This window comes from Sminthopsis crassicaudata, chromosome 3 (genome assembly GCF_048593235.1).
Source record: "Sminthopsis crassicaudata isolate SCR6 chromosome 3, ASM4859323v1, whole genome shotgun sequence".
NCBI lineage: Eukaryota > Metazoa > Chordata > Mammalia > Dasyuromorphia > Dasyuridae > Sminthopsis > Sminthopsis crassicaudata.
The window spans coordinates 283,695,569-283,709,893 of record NC_133619.1 but is presented as its reverse complement, the minus strand read 5'-3'; the positions used below and the strand labels follow the sequence as shown (position 1 = coordinate 283,709,893).

Sequence of the window (14,325 nt, the reverse complement as noted above, 5' to 3'; positions counted from 1 at the left end):
TAATTTACCGATTTGCACATCTCTGGGGGTGTATATATTTACATTTTAATTGATGTCTTTTGTGTTGACATCAACAGTAATTGGAGAGGTATGGAGTGGGAATTCCCCATCCTTACCTCTTCAGAGTTTTTTTTTTTTTTTTTTTTCATCCATTCCCCAACTAATAGGCACACATTTTGTTTCTATTTCTTTGCTGACACAAAAAGCACTGCTATGAATACTTTGATATATGCTGTTTTTTTTTAATTTTGTTTTATATTTTCTTTAAATATATAATAAATTCAGCCATAGAAATATTGGGTTGTGTTGTTGCTTTAAAAATAATCTCAAATTATCATTGAAATTGATTAAAATAGGGGCAGTTAAATGGAGCAGTGAGTGCCAGCCCTGAAGTGATGAGGATCTAAATTCAAATCTAGCCTCAGGCACATAATACTTCCTAGGTGTGTGACTCTGGGTAAATTACTTAATCCTTAACCCCAATTGTCTCAGGAAAAAAAAAAAAAAGATTAAAATAATTTACAACACTACATCAAAGTATCAATGTACCAACCCATAGCCCTTAAAAAAATTTCTGGTTTTGTTTAATTTATATTTCTGTTTTTCAAAAAGTTATTTATTATTAATAAATCCCATTCTGAAAGATGTGCTTATTTGATGATTATCAATCTTGGTAATAATATATTTATTTAAATTCCTTTTTATCTTGGGTGTTTTAATTTAATCAATGATATTTGATACAAATATTTCTATAACTTATCTTCTTGTTCTATCTTAATTACTTTTTAGTAAAAACTATTTTAAGTCTGGATAATCAAAATTTTGTCTTTGATGTTTTCCTTTATCCCTTCTTTAGTTTTGAATTCTTCCCAAATCATATTTCTAAAAAGTATCTCTATTTAGTCTTTTTTAAACTTACTTTTTTATTTCTCACTAATACCTTTTATATTAAAGGCATCTATTATTTTGAAGCTCATTTTGACAGGTTAAATTTTTAAAAATAACATTTATCAAACAATTTCCACTTACAGATTTTCCAGGAGTTTTTAATCAAACAAAGGAATCCTCTCTTTAAAAATTTATGTTATTATGTTTATGATTCCTTTTAATCATAAAGGATTTATGTTTCTTACTTATTTATTTTGTTTCCTTGTGTTTCCAGTGTTTTTTGTTTGTTTTGCTTTATTTTGACAAGTACCAAAATTTTTTGATGATTACTGATTAAGACTAGTATTGCATTGAGTCCATTTTTTATTACTTTCTTGGAGCTGCTATACTATTCCTATTCCTCTAAATAAATTTTGATTTTGTTTAAAGAACTTTTTGGCTCTTGGATTGCTTCAAATTTGTAAAAACCCTTCTTTCTTTAAGAAAACTTTCTTAGTCCTCTTTAGTGCTAATGCTTTCCCTTTCAATTTATTTCTAATTTATCCTCTATATATCTCATTTGCACATAATTGTTTATATATTGTTTCTTTCATTACACTGCAAGCTCCTAGATGGTAGGACAATTTTTTTTCTTTTTTGTATACCTAGCATTTAGCACTATCTGACACATAGTAGGTGCTGATAAATGCTTATTGAATTGATGTGACTAATGCTCTTGTTGCCAGTCTTGATGCTTTTTTATTATTTCTGCCTCAACATGATGGAAAGTTGGAGGATTAGCTACATATTTATGACCTCAAGCCAAATAGGTTAGTTCTGAAAACTTCTCAAAGAGTGTTGTTTGAAAAACATAGTAGAGAAAATAATCAGTTACAGATTAATAAAGTAGCTCTTAAAAGAGAATCACTATTGTCCTTCTTCTTGTCACTCTTTCCAAGATGAGACAATAAATATTTGGTGAGTTCATCAATTATAAAGTTAGTCCTTATAAAGTATTCTTTTTAAGGAATTCTTAATTTTTAGTTAAAATAAACTTCTTTAAAGAGCAATTTCTCAAACATGATTTCTATAATTTATATAATACTCTAAATTTATAAAGCACTTTACACATATTATTTCATTTTATGCTTATCACAATCCTGGAAAGTCCTCACCTTACAGATGAGAACACTTAGGCACAGAAAGATCAAGTGACTTGGCTAACTTCATAAAGTTAGTAATTGTCTGAGGATGGATTTGATTTTCAGTCTTCCTGACTCAATTTTAATGCTCTATTCATTGAGCTACCTCCATGGTGACCTGTTGTCTGATTTGTACATAATGAAAATAAATCACAAAAACAAAAATAAAGAATAATACTCAAATTTATAAAGTAAAGGAAAAGTTATGTCCAAATACCTATGTTCAAACATGTTTTATAATGAGAACTTTATACCAACTCCTTCCATACAAAGCCCACTTTTTTTCTAAGATAAATATACAAACATATAATCCCTCCCCTCTCAAAAACAAAACAAAACAAACAAAAAAACCCAACCAAACAACAAACAAAAACTTCAGAAGCATAAATGATTTGGGAGAAAGAATATTGAAATTGATATGATAAAGTATATTCAATCCTAGGGATTTTAGTAGAAATATAAAATGCCTGTAGAATAACTATGGTTCACAGTATTATATAGCTATATATTATAATTTCAGAATCTGGTACCTATATTTCTCTATGTGGAGGAGGGATTATCCCTTGTCCAAGGTATAGGACATTGTATTTCATCATATATTATAATGTCTTGATTAATCAGAATTACATATTTTCTAATATTGAAAGAAAACCAGTGTTTACATATTAAGCTATTGGGGAGTAAGTAGTTATAAAAACAACTCAGAAAATATTATATTCCATACTAATCTTGAAATTAAAATTGCCCTTGGCAGGAAGTTCAAGCCATTAATTTCTCTAATTAGTGGAGTTTAATTTAACTTAAGTGAATTTAAAGATACAAGTAATTCTCAAAGACAGAAAGAAAGGACCTTTCAAATTATTTAAATTCTACAACAGAACAACTGTAGTATCACCACTTGGTGGAGGCAGATACCTGAAGAACTGATTCTATTTAACAGGAAAATCCAAATATAGATTTAAAATAGAAGAGGACAAGCAAATATAGTGCCACTTTTCTGATCCCCCATTTTAATGAGATAAGCTAATTATTTTGCTTAATCTATCATAAAACCCCTAAATTTTCTCCAACAAAGGACATATATTCAATTCATATTTATACCTTAATATTAAGTTATGGTTCTTTTTTTTTTAAATGATATTAACATCTGTAATGATTGAAAAATCCTGTTTTTATATACTCTTGGTAGCCCCCAATTGCACATGCTCTATTCACTGAAGAGCTTATTTCACAGCCTTTATCTTGTTACCATAAACTGCATTTTCTCCCAAAGGAACTTTAAATACCAAACTTTAGATTAAGCTTTAGAAAACCCCAAACTTGAAGAAAATCTGCACAGCTGATAACTCTGTCCTAGAAAACAATTTTCTTGCAGTCATCTTAAAATAAAATCTTCAAGAAGAAAAATGTTTCAATAGCTTTTTTAGGTTGTCTGTATTTTCCAATATGATATATTACTATTAGGTGACTTCAATGTCAGATGCAATTTTAAAATTTCAGGTATAGCAAGAACTGCAGAAAATACCAAATCAAGCTTTCTTGGTATTCAAAAAGTTCAAGTAAATTATAGATTCCCAAATGTATATGAATGGCACAATTTTCAGATACATTAAATCATTATCTAAAATAACATTTTAATTCTTCAGGGGAACTTAAAACTTTTTTTGTATCATGGATTCCTTTTGTAGCTAGTACATAAAATATGATACAAAGAATTATAAATGAAGCCAATTATATTCTAATATAATTAATAGAATGCTAAGAAAAAGGAAGTTACTGGCCCTTAATTTAATTACTCCTGGGAGTCTAAACTTGTCAAAATTGGGGGAAAAGTAACGCCATTTCAATTTTTTATAGCTGACATATTTTGTTTATAATTCAGTGATATTTATGTAGTTGCAGGGTTGGATCAAATTGGTGAGATTGAAGGATGAGATATTTGTTTGGAACTTTCATGAAATTATTTTATGGAGGGTGTGGGCATATGCACTGAAACCTTACTGAAAGGACCAAGGACCATGTCCTGGGTAGATTCAGACTTCATTCAATACCAGTCATGTTTCAACACCAGTGACTGGCATGATTGAATCAAGTTATGCATTACAATCACTCCTCTGTACTCATTTATATAAAGGAATATTCTAAGGCTGTCAGATAGGAAGAGAGGAGGAGAAGGACAGCAGAGGTAAGGAAAGATCTTAGCTTGGAAAAAGTCTGTACAGTTTCATAACTTCCTTGGGGAACGTCTAATGACCTCCTTAGAGATGCAAAGGCAAAAAAGCCTAAAATTACAAATGCTCTCCCAGAAGCTGCTTCTAGAGGCAGGGGCATAACTTCTTAATCACATGGCCTTTGGAGATGATGGAAATACTTGGCCCAGCTTCCTGGATACAGGTGATTTACAATTTCCTAGACAATATAATTGTCGAAGTTTAGGTCTTAGGTTTCCTTAAGACTTTTAAAAACAGTTGCATCCCCCAAAGAGCTTTTTTTTGGGGGGATATATCTATCAACATTTACCATATTAGAAAGGAAAACTGATAAATTTTAAAATATTTATTAATTCATTTCAAAAAGCAACAATAAATCTGTTGAGTTAACATAAAATATTTTTTATAAAAAATAGCATTTGCCAAAACAAAGTGAGGAGAATAGCATTAGTTTATCTACTTTTGCAATTTGCTTAAGACAGCTAGATTCTCATATCTGTTTCTACACACACATTTAAAAAAAAAAAAAAGAAAAAGAACCTAAGAGGTCAAATGGGTTCCTTGTCCACTTATACATAACAATAGGTATAGTGGGAATTTCAGTTAGGCCTTCTCTTTGATCCCAAACCTAGTGATCTTCTCAAAAGAGCCTATAAAATTTTTTTTTTCTTTCTGTTCTGTATTCATCAACATGTCATTTAGTTTTCCTCAATTGTATAAATATCAATATCTATCTCCATAGATAGACATATGTTTCTATATATGTATCTAGAAATAAATATATCTATATAGGCATATGTACGTATAGGCATATATATGTGTGTGTGTATATATATATATATATATATATATTCTTCCAGAATAGTAAAATTTTGTGTGGGACATGTATGCATGTTTGTATGTGTATATATGTATGTATATGTGTATGTATATATGTACACACAAAATCTTTATTTGTCATCATGAAGATGATCATTATGTCATAATGATGATATCACATATATGTTAGATGATTAAGAATATTTACTCTATAAAAATATCAGGTTCTACAAACATATTCTCATTAGTTCACCTGATCTCCTAGTACCAGGTGTATAAATGTTTTATTTTAGCAAAATAAAAGATTAATTTTATTTCCAAGACTGTCTCCTAACAAGGAGTCTCACAGGCATCATGAATCTCATCTTTATGAATTCAGATCCAGTCTAGACACTTAGCTCTATGATCATGGACAAGTAAATCACTTAACCCTGTTTGCCTCAGTTCCTCATCTATAAAATGAGCTGGAGAAGGAAACTTCAAACTACTAGTATCTTTGCCAAGAAACCCACAAATGGGGTCACAAAGAATCACATAAAACTAAAATTCTGATACAACTAAAAATTGACTGAACAATAACATGTACCAGGCACTGCATTATTAGGCTCTGAAGATACAAAAAAATGTATCTAAGGTTTGTATCTTAGGTTACAAAGAAAAAAGTAAGACTACACTCAAGGAACTGACAACATACACAATAAGAACACAGCATCTGACTCTTGCACTATTCTGATGACAAAGCAATTTTATAAAGGCAATATTTTATGATTACATTTTTAACAAAGTTATCTTAGGTGCCTGGGTGGGACAGTGAACATATTACCTGGCCTGGAATCTGGAAAAAGCATCTTGTGTTTAAATATGGTCTCAGTTTTACTAGCTGTGTGTTCCTGGCAAGTCACTTAACCCTGTTTGCCTGAATTAACTCATCTATAAAATGAACTGGAAAAAGTAAGCCACTCTGGTATCATTGCCAAATAACTCCTAAAGGGGATCATTATAACAAAGAATTAGATACAATTGAAGTGATTAAACAATAATCTGGATTAAAACAACAAACTGGATTCTCACTTTGCTCACTTTACTCAGTCTTCCTTCTGGCTTCAGAATTATTGCCTGAAATAAGATAATATATCTTAACTCAGGTTTCACTGTATTGGTGTTTTCATCCTTAAATTTGTTTCAGAATTCTATTTTTAAAACAAAATTTTCTTTTAAAACCACAGTAAATTAACTAAAACTTGAAAAAAAAAAAAGCAAAAGATAAATTCAAACCTAAGTCTAGCACATTAAGATGCATCTTCATCCACTTTAGGAAGTCTAAAATAAACTCTTACTCTACAAATGAAAGCAACTTTAAAAAAAACAAAAACAAAAAAACCTCCTCCTCACTCCCCGCCCCTTGACACAGCATACCTGAGCTTCCTGAGGAACTTGGGCTGCATCTATTCTGTCTGTAATAAAGACTGTTAACTGTCTGTCAATGAATGCCAGAGACTCTTGAATCAGCCGAAGGGTTTTGTCAATTTCCTGGGCAGACTGGATACTCTGTTCCAGAAATTTCTGTCTCCTCACAGCCTAAAAGAAAAGAAAAAGAAAAATTTACTATCGAAAATGTAAAATTCAGGTCTTGCAAATCAATGAATGTTCCTGACTGCCACAGCCACCTTTTTGTAAGATAAATTTCTCAGCCGCCTTCCACTCATTCAGCTTTGCTTCAAAAAATAAGTAAATAATTAGGAGGAAATTTCACAGCAGAAATATCAATTATTAGGATTTCCCACAATCTTCCAAAACAAAAAATCCACATTATGAAATTCTGTAGTGGCTAGAAGACAGCAGAAACATCCTGCTAAATGCAGTCTGTTATTCTGAGGCCTGAGGTTCTTTTGTGATCTTACTATAAGTAGTTCAAGAGATTTGGTTTACTTAGAATAGGGTCACCGTCATCACAATCTCATCCAAGGCAGATAATCCATTTCAAACACTGACAAGCAAAGGCACACATACATCAGATCCTTTTCAACAGGGAATTTTAGATAGCTATCTGGATGAGCATCTGAGTCTTTTTCTTTCACAAAATTCTAACCATCATTGAGTGGAAAGTGTTTATTCCTGCTTCCAAATGAGATTTGGGATTGTGCCTGTTCTTTTAGCGATTTCATCAGGGGTGCTGTTCAAGTACCATAAACAATGTGATCCTAATAAAGGTATAATTAGTCTTGAGCATTAAAAAAATTCTGAGCATTATTTTAGGTGTGACAGAACTTTAAAAAAATACAAATAGCTTATTGAACAGGATACATGGAAGTACAGGATGCTTTTACCTTGAAAAAAGATAGTAAAAATAATAATTAAAAAAAGGATATATATAGGAGCTATTCTGAAATGTCTAATATATTTGTATCACTCAGGGATACAACAATAATTATTTTCTGCAGCAAAACCAGTACCCAATTTCTTAAAAAAAAACTAGCATGTTTTGAGTCATGACCCAAGTTTATCTACTAAAACATAAATGTGTACTCATGAATATAGCTTTTAAATTTTTTTAATGAAATAAGAGAGAGAAACAGACAGACAGGAAGACAGAGTGAGATAGAGACAGGGAAGAAGGCAGAGAGAAAGAAGGGAGAGAAGATTTGGGGGGGATAGAAGAATGGGGAAGGGGCAGAAAGAGAAGAGATGGTAACCAAAGACAGAGAGATGCTCTGAATCTGACTTTGTAAGGAAGTAAGTATTCAGTTACACCCTTTTCCATAACAGAAGAAGAAAGCAATGAAGATTTGTCAACTGACTTCTGCCTCCATAGCAATACGTACTTGTTATTGAATCCCATTTTATCTTGCTCCCAACTATTCTGCATTCCACTTTATGTGTTTATTCCATTTGTGTCATAGGTAAGTTTATTAACTTTCTATTTCTTTCCATTTTATCCTATAAAAATCTCTCTTTTGTCTTCAACCTCCTCCTTTAATATGGTAGAAGAGAAAGAATGGAGAGAAGTAAAATCTTAGAGTTGCTTAAATTTGCTTTTCACTTTGTATTAATAATTTTGATCATTTTTTCATGTAGTTATTTACAACCTGAAAATACTTTTAAGTTGTTTATATCCTTTGACCATTTATTTATTGGGTAATGGATTTTGATGTTACTATAATTATGTCAATTCTCTGTATAGGGATATCAGAACTTACATGCCAAAATTGCCCTTCTAATTCTTTCATAATTTTATTTTATTTTGCCTCTCTCCATTCAAATTGACAAAAATGATGAAAAAGAAAAAGATGGGAATATTCAATCAGAGAGGAACTGGAGGAAAGAGATATTGAGTGACCTAACCTGTATTTCAAATTGGAATTTTGTAAGAATAGTTATTAAACTTTCTAAATCCTTCAACCTCTGAATTGCACACATAGTTACATAACTCATGGAAGTCAAGAAACAATGTAACAATTTACACAAGGACAACAAGTAAAGGAATGAATCACCAAAAGGAAGTAATACTCTGATTAATGGAAAATCTAATGAAGGTCATGGCCAAGATAATATGTCTTTATATTAAATATTTTTTTTCTTTATTACAACAGAAGGTTCAATCAAAGTGAGAAGGAGAGAATGAAATATAGACATGAAAGTCACAGAAAATGTAATTTTAAGCTTTGTAAATCAAATTAAATTTAATTTAAAGCTTCTTTAGCCTTCTTGTGGAGACTTTTATTCTGATGATGGTTCCTTAGCAAATGATGATGGCCTAAAACAGTATCTGCTCTTTTTTCATTTTTTAAAAGTATCACTATTTACTTTTATTGTTTTACCTCCCTCCCCCTTTTGAATCCTGGTTCTTAAGTATTCTGAGACTTTAATTTATCCTGTAACATATTAATTCACTATACTGGCAATTGACAACACTTGAATACAATTCTAAATGAAGAAAAGCTGGCTTTGAAATTGCCCCCTTTCAATGAGGTTGAATATCCTACATCCAATAGGATATATCTTTTCTCTGAACTTCCTAAGCAAACTTTAAAATTTGGCATAGCTAAGTTTTCTCTTTGCCATCTGGTCTGTAGCTAGCTATTCTAGAATATGGAAATTATATTAGATTAAATTACATCAAAATGATCATTATGGTGCCAGTTTAATGTAATATTTCCCAAAACTTTTTTTTTTTTCATTTTTTAAATAGGGACATTTGGAGCCAGCAATTAGAGGCAGCTAGGTGGCACAATGCATATACTAGAAGTCAAGAAGTATTAGTTTAAATACAGTCTCAGAAACATAGTAGCTATATGACTTTTTGGGGAAAAAAACAACAACAAAACAATTAGCCACTATTTGTGTCAGTTTCCTCAAATTCAAAATGCAATAATAATACCACACAACCCCCTAGGCTGTGGAAAGGATCAAATAAGATAATTCTTGTAAAATGCTTAGTACAGTATCTGGCACATAATAGGAGCATAAGAAAGGTTTATTCCCTTCCTTTCTAAAGGAATATATCACACTATTATAAAATATCTTGTGATTTTTATTTTTTTAAAATATATTAGAACCTTCACAGAAACTCATAAATCACAATATTTAAGGCCCCTTCATCAACCAGCTCTTCCCTGGGGCAAGGGTAGCTCTAAATTGCTCTTAAGTTTAACATTAAGGATTCTTACTTTTATTTAATTGGATGTTACATAGCATTCTTTATATCATAGAGTTAACCTTAAAATACTGTTTTTAAGATACTAATTTTCTCAATCCTTGGAACATTGGTTTTAATGACTAATGAGGTTTAGAGATGGTAGAGATCAACTGGATAAAATGGACTTTATCAGTGCAGTGAAATAGTATTGACATTGGAGATTATAAAATTGGTTATTGTGAATGGGTTATTTAATTCACCACTATATCAGCCAATATGGGAGTTTGATGTAAATCAATACTTTGACAACCTCAATAAATGAAAGGATAGAACACTTATAAAAATTCAGGACTAAAGAATACTTTTGAGGCATATTCTCTATTAATCTGCTTTATGTTAATTTTGTGCCATTACATAGAGACCTTGTTGCACAGCCAATTCTATGGATTTTCTTTGAAATTTGACCCATGTGTTTAGTTAGTAAATTAGCATTTATTAACTTTCTATAATGTGTCAGGCAGTGCACCTAAGCACTAGATAATAATAGCTAGCAATTATATAATGATTAAGTTTGCAATTGCTTTACAAATGTTAACTCATTTTATGATCACAATCACCCTATGTGAGGAAGGGGTTTCCATTATTCCCATTTTACGGGTGAGGAATCTGAGGCTAAAAAAATGTCAAGTGATTTCCCCAGGATCACATAGTAATAATCTGAGGCCAGACCTTATCTCAGGTTCTTCTGATTCAAAATCCAGTAATCTACCCTGTTACCTACCTGTTACCACCTACCTCATTAAAATTGCAATTAGTAGATTAGCTTGAAAATAGGAACCAATTTTTTTTTTTTATGCAGCAATATTGTGCAATTGATATTCTAAAAAACATTCTTACAATTTTACCTTTCATCTGCTTTCTACTATGAAAATTATTTATAAAATTTATTAGAATTTGTAAATTTAGAGAGATGATAAAATACTAACATTTTGGCAGACAAAATGAATATTTTGAGAGTGCTAAATTGAAGTATAGTAATGCTAAGGAAGAACCTGGCATCAATATTTTAATTCAGGATAAAATGGTAAACATAATCATTTTTTAAAATGTACAAAGATGTTGAAATGAAGATTTTTAAATGTTCAAAAATTTTTTTTAATAAACAGGAGGTATCCAAAATCTTATTGAAAATTAAGATTTTTGAGACTATGTTTCTGTAGCAGTGGAAGTATTACAGTGTTATAATATTACCAATGGAAATTTTTGGATTAAATATTAAAAATATAAATCTATAGTACTATGCTCTAGAATTCTGTCAAAATCAGCATGGCATGTAACATGAGACAAGTTAATTAAGAGTACAATATTTATATTTGAATTATTAATGAATGATAAGAATACAGAAGAAAGAATTATAAATAAATTATAAATTTTTCCAGGAAAAAATCATGGAAAATTGTTTGCTATCCGTCTAACAAACTGAAATTATGCAACAATAATCCATATCTTAATAGTCATTAAAGTGATTATGTTTTCTGAAACAATCAAAGTTACTGTAGCATAGAGGAATTTGCTTTAATCCAGGAGTTGATGGGCAAACTCAGATTACAACTAGCCTCAGAATAATGAACATGTTTTTCCTATAGTTTAAAAAAACAAATTATGCTTCCCTCTCTCCAACAACTATCTCTTTTTCTGCCAGGACTTCTCTGCTAGATGTTTACTTCTCTGTTGGGACCTTGCCACTAAGGAAGTCAGCTTGCAAAAGCTGACTTCCCAGTGCCAATAAACTTCTTTTGCCAGTCTAATTTTTCAGGTTTAGAAATTCATTTAAGAAGGATCTGTGACAACCAGAAGGGGGGTTCCCACAACTCTGCCCTATTCCAACCTCATCAGTAGAAAGTGTTAAATTTCTATTACCAGATTTGAACTCTGTTCCTCCTGACTCTAGAGCTCATGCTCTAATCACTACACCATCTAGTTGTCCCTCTATACTACATTCTTGCCATTAATTCCAACTGTTCTTTTCTGTTTTTCATACATTAAACTCCATTTCTTATCTTTCTACAGACTATCTTCTCATATCTAGAATGAACCATCTTTTCAGCTGCTTTGAGAATTCCTCTCTTCCTTCAAGATACAACTTAAGAACTATAGCTTACAGAAAGATTTAATAGAGCCCCTCAATTACTAGTGCCTTCCCTGTTGAACTAGTTTATATTTAAATACTTTGCATTTATTTTCTTTGTATTTGTTCTGCTTGCTTATCTCATTGCTGTCACCCCTATTAATGTAAACTACTTGCAAAAAGGAAATATTTAATTCATTATATTTTATATCCCTAGTACAAGGCTATTATAGAATTTATTGTAGATATATAAGCTTTCCTCATGCATTATTTGGTGTTCTCTTCAGCATAGGTAAGACAGTTATCATGTAGAAGGTTTTTTTTTCTTTACTTATTAATAAAAATTCTTCTTTAATTTTATAGGCAGAATCTTTCTCTGTTTTTTTTTTTTTCTCCCTTTAGAGAACAGTGGGATTTATATCTTAACTGATCTTTGTGCTCTTTGAATATCTTCCTCTCTAGGGGAAAGAAAAATATAAATTCTCTAAAGAGAAGTCTGCCTCAGTTTACAACAGTTTGGACAGTTTCACTAAATCATGGAATATGGGAGGGTGCAGAGGATAAGGGGGAAGATGAGTAAGTAACCTGGAAAGAGATTAAAGTTATATATGATAAATGTCAAAGTAAAATATCAAAGAAAAATGGTTTCTTGAAGACAAAGTCTATCTCTATTTTTTCTCTGTATCTCCAATTTTGGTGCATCTGTGTCCTTGAAAGAATAAATTTAATAAATGTCTATCAGATGACAAGACACATTAACTATCCAATCTTGAAAAAAAATAAAGAGAATTACTTTTTGCTTTAGCTAATAACCAAAGCTAAAAGTCTTATTGTCTTTCTCAAATTATTCCAGAACATTTTCTTTCCTAAACATAATCATTTACAACAGTATTTTTAAAAATCAATTCTAAAACTCTCTTGCTTAGGACAGTCATGTCCTAGGACATGATAACCTGGGGTTGTCTGCTTCACATCAAAACAGCAATATGAGTCAAAATTCAGTCAAAGTAGCAGAATGATGTTTTTTATACCACATAGTCCTTTTAAAGAGATAAATGGAACAGCACAAGCCCTGAAGAAGTGGAACAGGATGGCTGCTATCACTTTAATCTGACATCAAATCTTTGTTCTCACCTCAGTAAAATAAAGGCCAAAAAGATGGAATTTGATGATGACATTAATTTTAAGTGATCTGCATTAAAAGAAGATTTTTACCTTTGCTTATTTCCTTGCTACTTTTGGGGAAAATTTTATTTTTCTTTCATTCTCAGATTATCCACTGCAAAGGTAAAAAGGAAGATACAATCCAGGTAAATTTTGCTTCCAATTTTTCTGACCCATCTATAACATGTTTAATAATAATTATTATTTTTTGTTTGTTTGTTTTCAGAGGAAACCAGATCCCAATTGATTCTTAGTGGAAGTTAAGCATTTCTCTCTCTCTTTTTAAACTTCTTTATTTTAACAACATATTTTTCAAAACATATGCAAAGAGCGTTTTTAACATTCACCCTTGCAAAACACTGTGTTCCAAATTTTTTCCTCCCTCCTTTCCCTTTCCCCCCTTCCCCACATGGCAGGTAACAATATATGTTAAACATATGCAATTCTTCTATATATATATTTCCACAGTTATCATGCTGCACAAGAAAAATCAGATCAAAAAGGGAAAAAGAAAAGAAAAAAGAAAAAAGCAAGCAAACAACAAAAAAAGAGAAAATACTATGTTATGATCCACACACAGTACCCACAATACTCTCTATGGGTGCAGATGGCTCTCTCTATCACAAGTCCATTGAAACTGGCCTGAATCACCTCTCTGTTGAAAAGAACCATGTCCATCAGAATTGATTATTGTATAATCTTGTTGTTGCTCCGTACAATGTTCTCTTGGTTCTACTCACTTCACTTAGAAACAATTCATGTTAAGTCTTTGCAGATAATATTACATAACATTCATATACCATAATTCAGCCATTCTCCAACTTATGAACATTCACTAAGTTCCCAGTTCCTTACCACTACAAAAAGGGCTGCCACAAACATTTTTGCACATGTGGGTCCTTTTCCCTTTTTTATGATCTCTTTAGGATGCAGGCCCATTAGAGACATTTATGGTTTCTTGAAAGCCCCTTAGGCATAGTTCCATTTTGCTGTCCAGAATGGTTGAATCAGTTCACAACTCCACCAACAATCCATTAGTGTCCCAATTTTCTCATATCTTCTCCAATAATCATCATTATCTTTTCCTGTCACCTTATCCATACTGAAAGATATGTAGTAACACCTCAGAATTATTTAATTTGCATTTCTCTGATCAATAGTGATTTAGAACTTTTTTTCAGGACTAGAAATGATTTTAATTTCTTCATCTGAACATTGTCTGTTCATATCATTTGATCATTTATCAATTGGAGGACAGCTCATATTATTATAAAACCTTCATCAGAATCCTTGGATGTA

At 31.2% G+C, this 14,325-nt stretch overlaps 1 protein-coding gene across 1 annotated transcript in view; it reads right to left on the bottom strand.

Annotated features, from left to right (window-relative positions):
- DMD (dystrophin) overlaps positions 1–14,325 on the bottom strand; it is a 2,117,885-nt gene that overhangs the window by 1,327,438 nt on the left and 776,122 nt on the right. Inside the window, 1 exon segment of the mRNA XM_074300855.1 lies at positions 6,515–6,676. Within this exon segment, the coding sequence (XP_074156956.1) occupies positions 6,515–6,676 (162 nt within the window).